Source organism: Polyodon spathula, chromosome 10, assembly GCF_017654505.1.
Source record: "Polyodon spathula isolate WHYD16114869_AA chromosome 10, ASM1765450v1, whole genome shotgun sequence".
NCBI lineage: Eukaryota > Metazoa > Chordata > Actinopteri > Acipenseriformes > Polyodontidae > Polyodon > Polyodon spathula.
The window spans coordinates 6,112,895-6,125,150 of record NC_054543.1 but is presented as its reverse complement, the minus strand read 5'-3'; the positions used below and the strand labels follow the sequence as shown (position 1 = coordinate 6,125,150).

General features: G+C 37.9%; 1 protein-coding gene across 1 annotated transcript; it reads right to left on the bottom strand.

Annotated features, from left to right (window-relative positions):
- Positions 1-4,506: 4,506 nt before the first annotated feature.
- Positions 4,507-12,256, bottom strand: oat (ornithine aminotransferase). Its single transcript, XM_041260874.1, has 10 exons — positions 12,149-12,256; positions 10,249-10,486; positions 9,497-9,721; positions 9,125-9,220; positions 8,800-8,927; positions 8,092-8,214; positions 7,435-7,563; positions 7,148-7,261; positions 6,135-6,279; positions 4,507-5,759 (listed from the first exon to the last, which is right to left on the bottom strand). The coding sequence occupies exons 2-10, from the start codon at positions 10,454-10,456 to the stop codon at positions 5,599-5,601; spliced, it is 1,329 nt and encodes a 442-aa protein (XP_041116808.1). The 5' UTR covers positions 10,457-10,486; positions 12,149-12,256; the 3' UTR covers positions 4,507-5,598.

Here is a 12,256-nt window from a genome sequence, read left to right as displayed (position 1 = left end):
GAGGAGAGCTAGATCTGTTTTATAAAGAGCAGCAATCAATACCAGGCTGTTCAAATTGTAATAAGTTATTGATTCAGCGCAGGGTGAGTTTGCCAATAATGTTTTTTTTGTTGTTGTTTTTTTTATTGTGAAGACAAAAAATCATTCTTTGAGAATACAACTGTTCAGACAGTGCTTTAACCCTTTCTGTACTGCAAATTCTCATCAAGGGTTACATTTTCCAACCCCATGAAAAGGATGATGTCATTATTAGGAAGGTTACACATGAACCCTCTCCTCAACAGTGTTTGATTCATCCACAGCCATCATAACATCCAGTTGTTCAACTGGAATCAGGAGTTCCTTTTTCTGGCCCTGATGCAGCAAAGTGAATCACTGCACAAGATTGTAATTGTTAGTGGTTAAAGATATATCCTATAAACAATTTGACTAAATAGGATCCTTGGCTCCTGGGGCTGTAATGCATTTCAAATGACAAATTTCTCTACATGAGCATTTCTCTTTTTGGCAGTCAAAGAGCTTCAAACTTGGCTGCAATGAAATATCGAGTGTTAACTATAGGTGGGGACATGTCAACATACTGCGCCAGGTGGCTCTTTACAGTCTTTGCGCTCTTACTGCACACACTTAAAACTCTTGCTTTAAATTTAAAAAAAAATAATAAATTACAGTTATGTCCACTGTTGCCAATTTGACTATTCACTAAACTTTCCCATAGCACATTACATCTGAGCTCCAAATTTGGCTGCTTGAATTGAAATAATAAATAGAGATCTATCAGGCCCTCCAGTGGGTTTCATCCTGTCCTGATACAATTCCACTTTGAGACTGCAGAGGAAGGAGATCAGGTTCATGCTAAAATGCAGGTAGATATGAAAGACCTTTACAATTCATGAACTCTGTAAGTACGTTTATTTTAAATTACAGCAGGGGGAAAGAACTAGCAGGGTGGAGATGTACAGTTAGGAGTGAAAAGTCAATATGAGTCCCCTCATTAAACAAAACATCTCTTAAATCTGTGTATACCCTTTTAAATCTTAAGGGCTGTTTGGCTTGAATGTACCAATTAGGAGAAAATCAGTAAGTATTTAAAAGTCTATCAGAATCCTTTTAAAGTACTTTCCAACTAATGGGTTGCTTGGCAAAATCAGACTGAAATAAAAGGGAATGTTTTTGTTAACATGACATAGTTAATGAAAAAAAAAAAAAACAGAGAATAACACAATGTTCCTTTACTGTTAATCACCCAAGGATGAACAGCGGGCCTTCTTTATAAATAACATACTTTAGATTTGTTTATGTTTAAATCCAGCCAGATGTACTCTGCACTTAGCATCGTGACAGTCATGAACGAGCATAACTGCTTGGTATTTATAACCATTAGGCTCTGGAGCTAACCTCTCTCATTAATCCACTCTCGACATGTGAAAAACCTTATTCTTCCACAACCACTGGCCTGCAAACACCCAAATCTCAGCAGGCTAACAAGAGGATCAAACACATACGAACACTCCCAGGACGCTAGCCTGCTTTTGGAGCTTTCATTAAAGAGCTAGTATCCCATACACTTTTGAAATATGGTTTATACAATAAATTGAGAGATCTAGCACTGAATAACTTTCATATTTGACGCTGGTGCGTGGTTATTTATTTTTTTACCAGATCCAATTTTGGAATCATAGAAATCTAACTAAAGAATGGAAAGGTACATTGCACTGTTCCAGATTATACTGCATGGCTGAGCTTGAAGGAAAGTCATTCTGAAATGTTGTATAAACAGCATTTTATATTTGTATGATATTAGTTCTGCAACTATTTCCAGACACCCATAACCTCCTGGTGCTGCAGGTAGTAGCTAGAAGGTTTCAATGAAGAAGGCACCTTGCAAACCAACATCTTACCTTTAAGAAACACATTTAAACTGGACAACCTGCTTTCTTTTTATTAAGGCGTAAACAGAAGAGTATAAAAGAAAGTAGTAAAACCCAGGATTAATGCTTTGATTTAAAATCGAACATAATAATGGGATACTGCAGCTTTAAATAGTAAAGAAAGGGGGGGGGATCAATAGTTACTATATTCACTGCAAGATCAAACATTTGAAGTAGGTTTATAAGTTAAACACTTAAGTGCTTTAATGGCCTTGTTTCACAGGGCAAACAGACTGGAAGTCTAAATGACCTTGAGGTACATCAATGACAAACTAATTTTTAGCAATAATGGACCTGAACACATTACAGGGCTATACATCACTTCCCTTGACATTGAGCCCAGTTCTTCAAAAAGAAAGCAAGAAAGGGAAAAAAACACAAATTCTGAAGTTTTTAAACTGTGCCTCTATCTACTGTGATGTTTACAGTAAGCCAGGGAGGTTTCATTCCAGTTTGTCATTTTCTTTTATAAATCTCACTGGTTCTTGCTTTACAGATATCATGGTAATGGTAAGTCAGGATTTAGATTTTTTCTAGTTTATTTTGTATTTTGTATTTCCTTTAGTCCATTCTGAACCAATAAAAATCAAACCCGGCTACAGTATTAACCACGGATAGCCGTGGGATACTGCTATTTCAGTAAACCCTTATTAGTGTAACTTGCTTGTATCTGAGTTTCCAGTACTATCAACGTGATGACCATGTTGTCCCCTTTATCTGCACAACATTTTCAACAAACTTTTTCCATGTCTCGGGAGAAACAAGAAAAGGGTTCTATAGCAATTGGTCTAATCTGAATCAGATCCATTGTGTCTAGAAGCAAAGAACATTTTTTTGTCCCAGTTTGGTTTTTCAAGAGTTTTTACAGCTGGTTGTAGTTCTGGCTTGAGTGGTACGCATGCTTCCCTATGAAGCGCCCCCTGTGCACGTCAATGCTGACCTTCTCATTGAAGTTTAGTCCTAAACCTCTTGCCAAGCAAATGTCTGCTGAGGACCAAATTGAGACTCCTGTATCCTAGTATCAGTGCTACTTTGTTTCTCTGTGTCTTACATTAGTACTTGTTTGATCTGTTTACCTACACAAAAAAAAAAAAATCATCACAGATAAGCTTTCAAAACGAAGCTTGGAGAGTGTGGATCCATACATGCTACTGTTAAACCCTGGGAGCAGCTACTTCCAAAATAGTTAGATATAACCTGGCCAGCTATGGCATTTTCATTATTACCTTGAATCAGTGTTTAAAGCAGCCACAACTGACCTCTCCCCAATCGTATCTGGTTTATTCAAGTTTCTTTTGTTCTCATGGTTTTTATTCCTGTAAATTAAGAAAATTGCATATTTTGTTGTAGTCCATTTCAGCCAAGTTCTTATCAGTTCACACAGCTCATCAAAAGTATGTGGATGGCAATTACACAATGCTTGAAGTCTTACAATTTTCATCCATAGGTTGAAGGCAAAAACCTGTGTCACACTTAAGGAAACTCTGGTACAGACAAGACAAAATAAAAAATAAATAAATACCAAAGCCAATTATCTGAATGAACTTTCCAGCTGTTTTTTGGGAACCAATCAGAAAGAATTGAAGTATTTCCCCTGCAGCTGACCTCTTTCCTGAATTTGGCAAGCTTGTTCCTGTCTGCAAACAACAATTCGGTTCTCTTCAGGTTACTCAGATGTCAGTTTTTGTCCTCTCTTCCTTCAGTCCATGAGAAGAAAAACTGAGCCAGGGCAACTCTGCCACCTACTGGTTTTAACCACAGATACTTTTTATTCATTTAGCTTTTTTACCATGATACCAAGCCACCCTATTCAAAGGACAACTACATTTTGCAGGTGGAATACAAATAGCACAGAGTTACATAAGTTAATTGAAAGCATTAAGGGAACTACTCCCTTTTCTACATTTATATTTAATCAGGGGATCACAAAATACCTTGAAGTACAGATTTGACTGGGGCTCTTCATTAAAACCCTAGGAAACATGTTAATTTTACAATAGGTTTTGCACTTTTAGTTTAAGTCGTTTCTGACCAGCTGAACTGACATGTCCTGACAGAGGTGGTGACCCAATACCTGTATAATAGAACAAGCAATTCTCAGATTAAGTCATACAAATTTTAAAAAGGCTGTAACCTGTTGCACAATTAACTGGTTTCATGATCCTGAATAAAACAACCAGAGTTTATTCATAAATGTTATTCTAAAAAGGAGAATAATTTATTACAGTACCCTCTAAGCCCATGAAAAATACACGCTGAAAAGGGGAAACCTAGATATAACTTTTTTTTACCATTCCAACAAGGAATTAATGAGTATTTATACAGGCATTCCTATCTCATCTATTCATCTAAATGTGTTTCCTCACCGAATTAGGTACAGCACTGTAGTTGAAATTTGAGTTATACAGGTTTGCAGGATAAGGTTTACTGGAGCCACCTGCTGTTTAGGTCGAAGAGGGGAGAAAAAAGTTAAATAAACCACCACAAGTGTCTGGCCAAGGATAAGATCATTACACTTATAGCCTAAATGTACAGTATGTTCAAACCAAAACAAACAGATAAAAGCACACATTTATTCAGAGAATAACACTCTTTAATTTAACATTAATTCTTTAGCAATTTTGAACTGTTAAATTATGCAAAATACACATACAAAACAAATAAAATAAATAAAGCACACCAGAACTAGCCTCAGACAACAAAGTTAAATACAGATGTTAACCAGACTCGCTGGAGAATTCCTTTGAAACAGTACTACATTTTACAGTAGCAACAAGCATTGGCAAAATTAATTTCTTAAAGAGGTTCAAAATCCAGAATCATAAATAAATGCCAATATGTTGAAATTCACTCTCACTGAACTGACATCTCCCAGATATCTAGCCATTCTCTTGAATCACTAAATCAAAAAAAACATTAAAAGGTTTGAAATGCCAGTAAAACATTTCCTTGTGTATTCAACGTGTGCTCAGACTAGCCATATATTTAAATAACGTTTTTACCTAAGAAATAGCGTGCTAAAGTCACACCTTTGCCAATAGGACTCGCAATATCTTTCAAGTTTCTCAAAAAAAAAAAAAAAAAAAAAAAAAAAAGCTAAAAGGAAATACAGCAGTGTTCAGCTCCCTCAACTTTACTAAACCCAGTAATAGTAGTGAAACATCACCAAAAGACCATTGCAGTCTAGGATTTCTGATCTTAAGCCTTACATGTTAAATCCCCAAATGACATTAAGAATTAGGGTTCAACCCAATTTCACCTGTGACAAACTTTAGAATCCCTAAAATATACCCAATGGCTGTGCAGTGATGTTTTAAATATCATATCCTGCAAATACCATTTCAAAGGCTTTGCATATATTGATCATGATAAATGCAATGCATGTTTATAGGGGTCAAACATTACCAGGAAAGCTGAACACATGTGCTCAAATTGCCATTTCGTTAAAAAAAATGAAAAAACAAACGTAAATTTAGTTTGCTTACAACGGCTTGTGTACGTTGTTGGGTTTGTTTGGTAAGGGTTTAGAAAGATCACACTGTGTATACATTTAACGCATATAATCACATAATATATTTAAATAAACTGTTTGGGGAGGCTTTTAAGTAATACAACTACAGCAACCAAAGAAATCAAGACAAAAAAGTGACCTATAAGCAAGTAAAGTCTAAAACGACAAGATTGTCTTCTGAATGATTTCAGCGCACTCTTGCACTTGATCCTCCTTGATCACAAGCGGCGGTGCCAGTCTAATGATGTCCCCGTGAGTGGGCTTTGCCAGGAGTCCATTATCACGCAAGCGCAGGCATACCTTCCAGGCATCGTAGCCTAACAATATACAAAAAAAAAAAAAGTTGCGGTTAATATTTATATAATAATGTTAACTTTTTTTAAACTTGCACTTTATGTAGCAGAATTCAGATTGACTTTTTACCTACAGCAGTGTGGTCTGGTGGGAAAACAAGAGGCCTATGTATAGCCACAGCAATACTAAGCCATTAAATGTGTCTGCAGCAGAACTCCTAGTTCAATAAAGATAAATACAAGCTACAACAGCTGTAAAGCTGAGCACAAGGCAATGGTCTTCACTGGAAACCAAGTTGCATATATCCTGGTGAAGGATATTCACATTCAGTCAAGCAACCTGAAAACTGTGGGGTAATGTTTTCATTGAAGGAAGTCCATTCAGAAATATACCAGTACCTTTGGTTTCCTTGATGACTATGGCGTTCAGCAATCCTTTCCCTCTAACAGTCATTACAATGTCGCTGGGCAGTTTCATCAACTCTGATCGAAGGATTTTTCCCATCTTTTCTGAATTTTCAGCCAGCTTTTCTTTTTCAAGAACCTGCGATTTAAAGATATTTCAAAACAGATGAATTGATTTACCTTCCTGTTACTCTCCCTGGTCTTGAAAGCCTCTACTGTGTTTGGATTTGCAATGCTCAACTTACTCAGTCACATTTTAGTCCTTAAGAGAGACTGAACGGTTAATTTGAACGAATGTGCAAAAAAGAATCTGTGCAAGCTGGAGTGTGCTGGGAACAGGTGGGGGTACAGATCAGAGAGAGATTTGTTACTCTGTATGCTAGACAAAAATTCAAGGTAAAGAGCATCTTAAAACCTTGCTGCTTAATAACTGTTTTAAAACTGCTCAAACTGTGGGAAATGTAACCAGTGAGAGTCCTGTAAATTGTATGCAGAGAAGAACTGGCAAAAGCAAGCTTTTCTATATGTGGCAATTGTAGAAATACGATTCCGTACAGCACCAGGGCTTATCATAGGCCCAGACAACGCAACCAATTAGCTTAGAACATGCATAATATGCAAGCCGAATAAAGTGGTCAGTGAACATTAAGACTACCTGGGATCTGGACAAAGAGTCACCTTGGGATTTAAATCTTTTGATGACATTGCCATCCTGACCCGAGAGGGTTTCCTATATCTGAGGTATATTGATCACACTATTCCGATATAGATGACCAATAGACTTGTATATTTAGTCTAGAAACAGATGTTGCAATAACTGCTTTGGATCACTATTGGTTGTATCTGAATAATAAATGCCGTTAACCTATACCCATGTCATGCTCTTAATTCTGTAATAAAATCAAGGCAATACATTTTAAAAATAAACACTTTAGGTCATGTCCTATGATAGGTTAATAAACTACTGAAACTTTATATAGATCCAGACAGATGGATAAAACACATACCTCAAGAGCAGCAATAGCTACCCGGCATGCCAATGGGTTTCCTCCGTAAGTAGAGCCGTGTTCACCAGGCTTAATAGTCAACATGACCTCATCATCACACAGCACTGCAGAGACCTGTATTTAAAAGAAAAAGCTTAATGGAGCAAACAAAGATTTGGATTACAAACATATTTGGGAATATATTTTGCAATCGCAGATCTCCTAGTACTTAAACTAAAAACACTTTCATTTTACACATATTTTGGGTGGTGTAGCCACATAGACTAGAACTGTGTTCAACTACTTACTGGATAAGCTCCTCCTGACAAAGCCTTGCCTAGCATAACAATATCAGGCCTGACGCTTTCATGGTCAACCGCCAGTCTCCGGCCAGTCCTAGCCAACCCAGTCTGTACCTCATCCGCAATGAGCAGGACCTGAAAATTGAGGAGAATTAAGCAGTCCACCTTTTTATACGGTCCTATATTTAGTTGATAAAAAAGGACACACATATTAAGAAGCCATCAAATATTTATACAGAAAAGGCCTTTATATAAAAAGCTAAAACAGCCTAGCTTTATTACCAGCACACAGATGGACACCCTGGATGACAGCAGTGTTGCCACTGTCACACTTCACATCTGACCACAAGATGGCAGTGTGAGCATCCAATGCCTGCAGAAGTAGGAAAGTGCATGATTAAATGCAAGAGCTTTCCTTACCTTAAAACAGACCACATGGTCAGCAGAATAATCCACCAATACACACCACACTACCATCTGCTTGCCATTCAGACAGTGTGTATAGATTACTAGTATTTTTGTGGCCTCTTGTTTTCAAGAATACAAGTGCACCATGATAACATTAGGTTGTACATATACATAATGCCCCTTTGTTTTCACAACACTCTTGTTCTTTCCTATTCATCAATAGAGGACAGCAGTTTTGAGTGAAAATATACTTACATTGTGTATGGTGCACAGCTCTCTCACTTTGGTCAAGTAGCCTTCATCAGGAACAAGCACTCCCGCTTCACCCTGAATGGGTTCCACCATGAATGCTGCAACATTCTGATCCTGAAGTGCACGCTGTTCAGATATGAAGGCACAGCATTGTTTTTATTTGCAGTCAATCACTCCGACTTCCAAGTGCATTAATCCATTTTGCAATCTAATGATCTTGGACTTATGCCTTTAACAGTCAAAGCACTTCATATAAAAAAATTAATTCCAATCTACTAAGTTTCAAAGCAAAATGTTTTTTTTGCGTTTTGGAACCATAAATTCCTTGCTTGTTGGCTTGTGCACATTTGTACAAAATATCCACATCAATAGGCATAATACAGCAATGCCATCCAATGCAGATGGAATTACCAAGGACTACTGACTTTTGCCAGAAATAGGGAGCAGAAATTCTGCTGTGGACAGTATTATTGTGATAATGTCAAAACCAGAATGGTTATTTCATGGCTTATTTGTTGCATCTGGGGGGTTCCTAGTCTTCCACTGAAGTAAAGCAGTACTTGAACAGGCCACCCCCTGTAAATGACTCTTTATAGATGCTTTTGCAATATTTAACATTGTATCTTCCCTTCTCAAATACATTATGCACAATGCATTTGAGTAATGCTAGAAAAATGAACATCTAGGAAATGTGACACTTTATTGCTGTACCTCCAGAGCTGGTATGTCATTGTATGGAATAATCTCAAAGCCAGGCATGAATGGACCAAATCCATCATAACTACTGGGATCTGAGGAACTGGAGATAGCAGCTAATGTCCTCCCCCAGAAATTACCATCTGTAAAACAAAACAAAAAGTCTACTCCACAGATCAAAGTCCAAACACTGAACTGATACATTCAAACAAAAATAAATTAAATAGTTTCTTCCAAAGTTACACAATATGCTGATGGGGTAATACAACCTTCTGGGACACCAACATAATCCAACACACAAACATAATGGTACTAGGAGAGATCTCGTTTTTCAACCTACGTGCAAAGATAATTTTTGCTTTGTACTTTGGAATTCCCTTGACAGTGTATGCCCATTTGCGGGCCAGCTTGCAAGCAGTTTCTCCTGCTTCTACACCTGAGGAAAAAAAAAAAACAACAACTTACTTAAAACTCAGGTGATTAGTTTTACCTTATGATTTAGGATATCTGAACTTATGGATGCAGTCTATTCGTAACAAACATATTGACCAACAATTCAAGCCTGCTACAAAAACCATCTTTAAGTTTAGCCTTCGCATGTCAAACTGTATTATGTTCTGCAAGCAACCAACAACTGAAATGTATTTACCACTATATTTTAGTTTAAAAATTGAAATGGCTTAAAATGCTACTGGTTGAGAGGTTATTATACCTGTATTCATTGGCAGCACTTTGTTGTATTTGAAGAGACTGGTGATGTACTCCTCGTACTCCCCCAGCACATTATTGTAAAATGCTCGCGAAGTCAGTGCAAGTCTTGTGGCCTGTGAGGTCAGAGCTGCAACGATCTTTGGATGGCAGTGACCTTGGTTCACTGCACTGTAAGCACTCAGAAAGTCAAAATACCTTCTGCCTTCAACATCCCACACATAAATTCCTGCAATGAAAAAAGTAACATTACAGATCGTCCCTTTGGTGACACCTAGAGAAGATATAATTATCACAATTATTTTCATTTGTTACCGCGTAGTACCGTAGCATAAAACTCTCAACAGGTACTTTGTTGTTTTACTATCCTTTAAGCCACATTTCCTTTCTGTTTCACAAGTCCTAGGATCACACCTGAGCCTTTGGAAGCTTGTTTGGGTGGTAAAGTGCGGTTCCATGACCCTTAACTCAAAATGAATGGTGAAAGGATCAGAATTCTAGTGCTGGGACATGGTAAATGGGCTTCACCACACCCATAGTCTGGAAGGCACACAGGAGCAGCAGCAAATTACTGAATGTATGTCATTAATGTTAGGATTTTTTTTTTTTTTTTTTTTTTTTTTTTTTTTAAGCACTGGTTACATACTTGGTGGTAAAGCAATCCAAGCAGTACTGTTGAAACTCTGCTGCGCATCTTATTTACCAAAGAAAATACCAAGACAATTCCAGCCTTACTTGGGTTAAACAATTACGTACCTTCACCACGCTCCAGAGCCACAGGCAGCGGGTGGTAATTGTGGGCACCATATTTTTCCTCCCGAGCAAACACCTCCTCTGCAGATAAGGATTTCTCCATATTCTTAAGCTTCGAGGCAGCCGTCGATGCAGGACGGATCACCATGTGCACTTGGTGGCCGAGCACTGGCGTGGCCAAGTTCACACAAGCACTTAGCTTGGAAAACATCTTTGCAGGGCTGTTTTTTGAAGAGCGTTTCTAGAGGGGGAAATAAAAGTATTACTAACAGCATTTAGTTTTTATTTCAGCCACCTGGTTTACTTTAACACATACAGGAGCCATGAGTGTCACCTAGAAGATATGACTACACCTTTAGTTTAAAACAAACAATTACAAAAACAGATATCGGCTGCTGCTGCTGTGTAAACCTGTTTAGAAAACTCAGCTACTTAGCTAAAAACAATGAGGGGGAGGGCCCCCACACAGAGCAATGTGATAACATGGCATTTCTTATTCAAGCAAAATACAATGAGGGTGCTGAATTGCATTCAGAATACTACCATCTGGATTTTTAGCACAGTCAAGGTTACGAGATTTACAACTCAAATATCTAACAGTCCCACTACCCTGCAGTATGATATGAACCTGGAAATCAAAATATCATAGAACAAACTGACAAATGCAATTCCCAAAACAAATAAACTGTTTGTCCAAAGATTACTATTGACCTTAAACAAGGCTGGAATGTATCTCTTATTTTGGGGAGTTAAATTATAAGGACATTACATAATTACTGTGACAAGTTGCACACATGCAGCTGACAAGGGCACTACGTGTTTCAAGGTTTCTCTGATCCACATATACTTTAATAAACCAACCCAAGGACCAGAGCTGGGGATCAATAATTACAGCAGCATATTGTACTGCTGAAATTACAATGATATTTTGTTCACTTAATTATGTTGCAGTAATTGCAGTTATGATTAGTTATACTAAAAAGCAACAACTACAGACATTAACAAGAAATAATCACAGGTACAAATTCAGAAACATACTACAACTTTATTTTCAGACAAATTGGATCACTGAAAAGTGATAATACCAGAATGGTCGCTCAGTGTAAAACAAAACATTAGACTGCGAATGATTAAGCTTGGAAAGGTGCGTGATTGAGCCAGAGCATGTAGAAATCAGTGGTGTAGTCGAGGGTATAAGCAGGTAAACAGCGTTAACCTACTTCTAATTTGGGCGATACAGCGTTTACCCACGTCTCATAAGGGACAGACGTAGGACCTATACTTTTGCCGTGACCAGCGACGTGTCACGTTGCTGCGCGCTCACCTCACAAACTAACACATACAGCACACACCTAGCTTTGGACCCTGCGAATGTATTTTTCTAGATATTAATGCTGCACCGCCAAATACAGCGACTGCTTAAATTAAATTCATAACAAAAACGAAAACGCATCAAGAAATCTGACAATGTTATACCTAGTAGTGATAAGGCAACACTATCTGTTTTTGTAGTTTACTGAATATATTACCGAGCGCAACAGTGAAGTCTCGTTACATCATTCTTTCATGCGGTTTAGTTAAGCTGGCTGAATCATCTGTTTCACGGAAGAAAAAAAAAAAAACTGCTGCACAAAAACGCAAGTCATACTCAACACCAACCAAGCATCAGAAATGTAAACTGAGCCACTGGTGCGAAATCTGATTAGGCAGACACAACTAACACCTTAATTGACAAGTATGGTACTCGGTTATATGATGTTGGTTTTCCACTCTGTAGATACCAAACAAGCATGACGTACGCTGTACTAACCGCGCATCTTTAAATTAGTATTCCTTGTGGCGTTTTGTGTCAACGGCTACGTCTAATAATGTACCCCGTTCTTTCATCCGTTTCAAATATTACCTGTGTAGTTCAACGTCTAGCAAACACGCTTCCCTTCGTTGCTCCCGGCTGACACTCAAGACGGGGCAGAGGCTGTTGGTGGGGGTCTAAATACTTATCTGGCTCAAA

What these genes read in the sequence shown, in the direction of transcription:
- oat (XM_041260874.1), bottom strand. Translation starts at nt 10,456, where the DNA reads ATGTTTTCCAAGCTAAGTGCTTGTGTGAACTTGGCCACGCCAGTGCTC. An exon ending in AGCTGTGCACCATACACAAT is followed by an intron (nt 7,564 to 8,091) that starts GTAAGTATATTT and finishes CTCAATTTTCAG; the next exon opens with GTCCTGCTCATTGCGGATGA. An exon ending in TAGCTATTGCTGCTCTTGAG is followed by an intron (nt 6,280 to 7,147) that starts GTATGTGTTTTA and finishes TTTAAATCGCAG; the next exon opens with GTTCTTGAAAAAGAAAAGCT.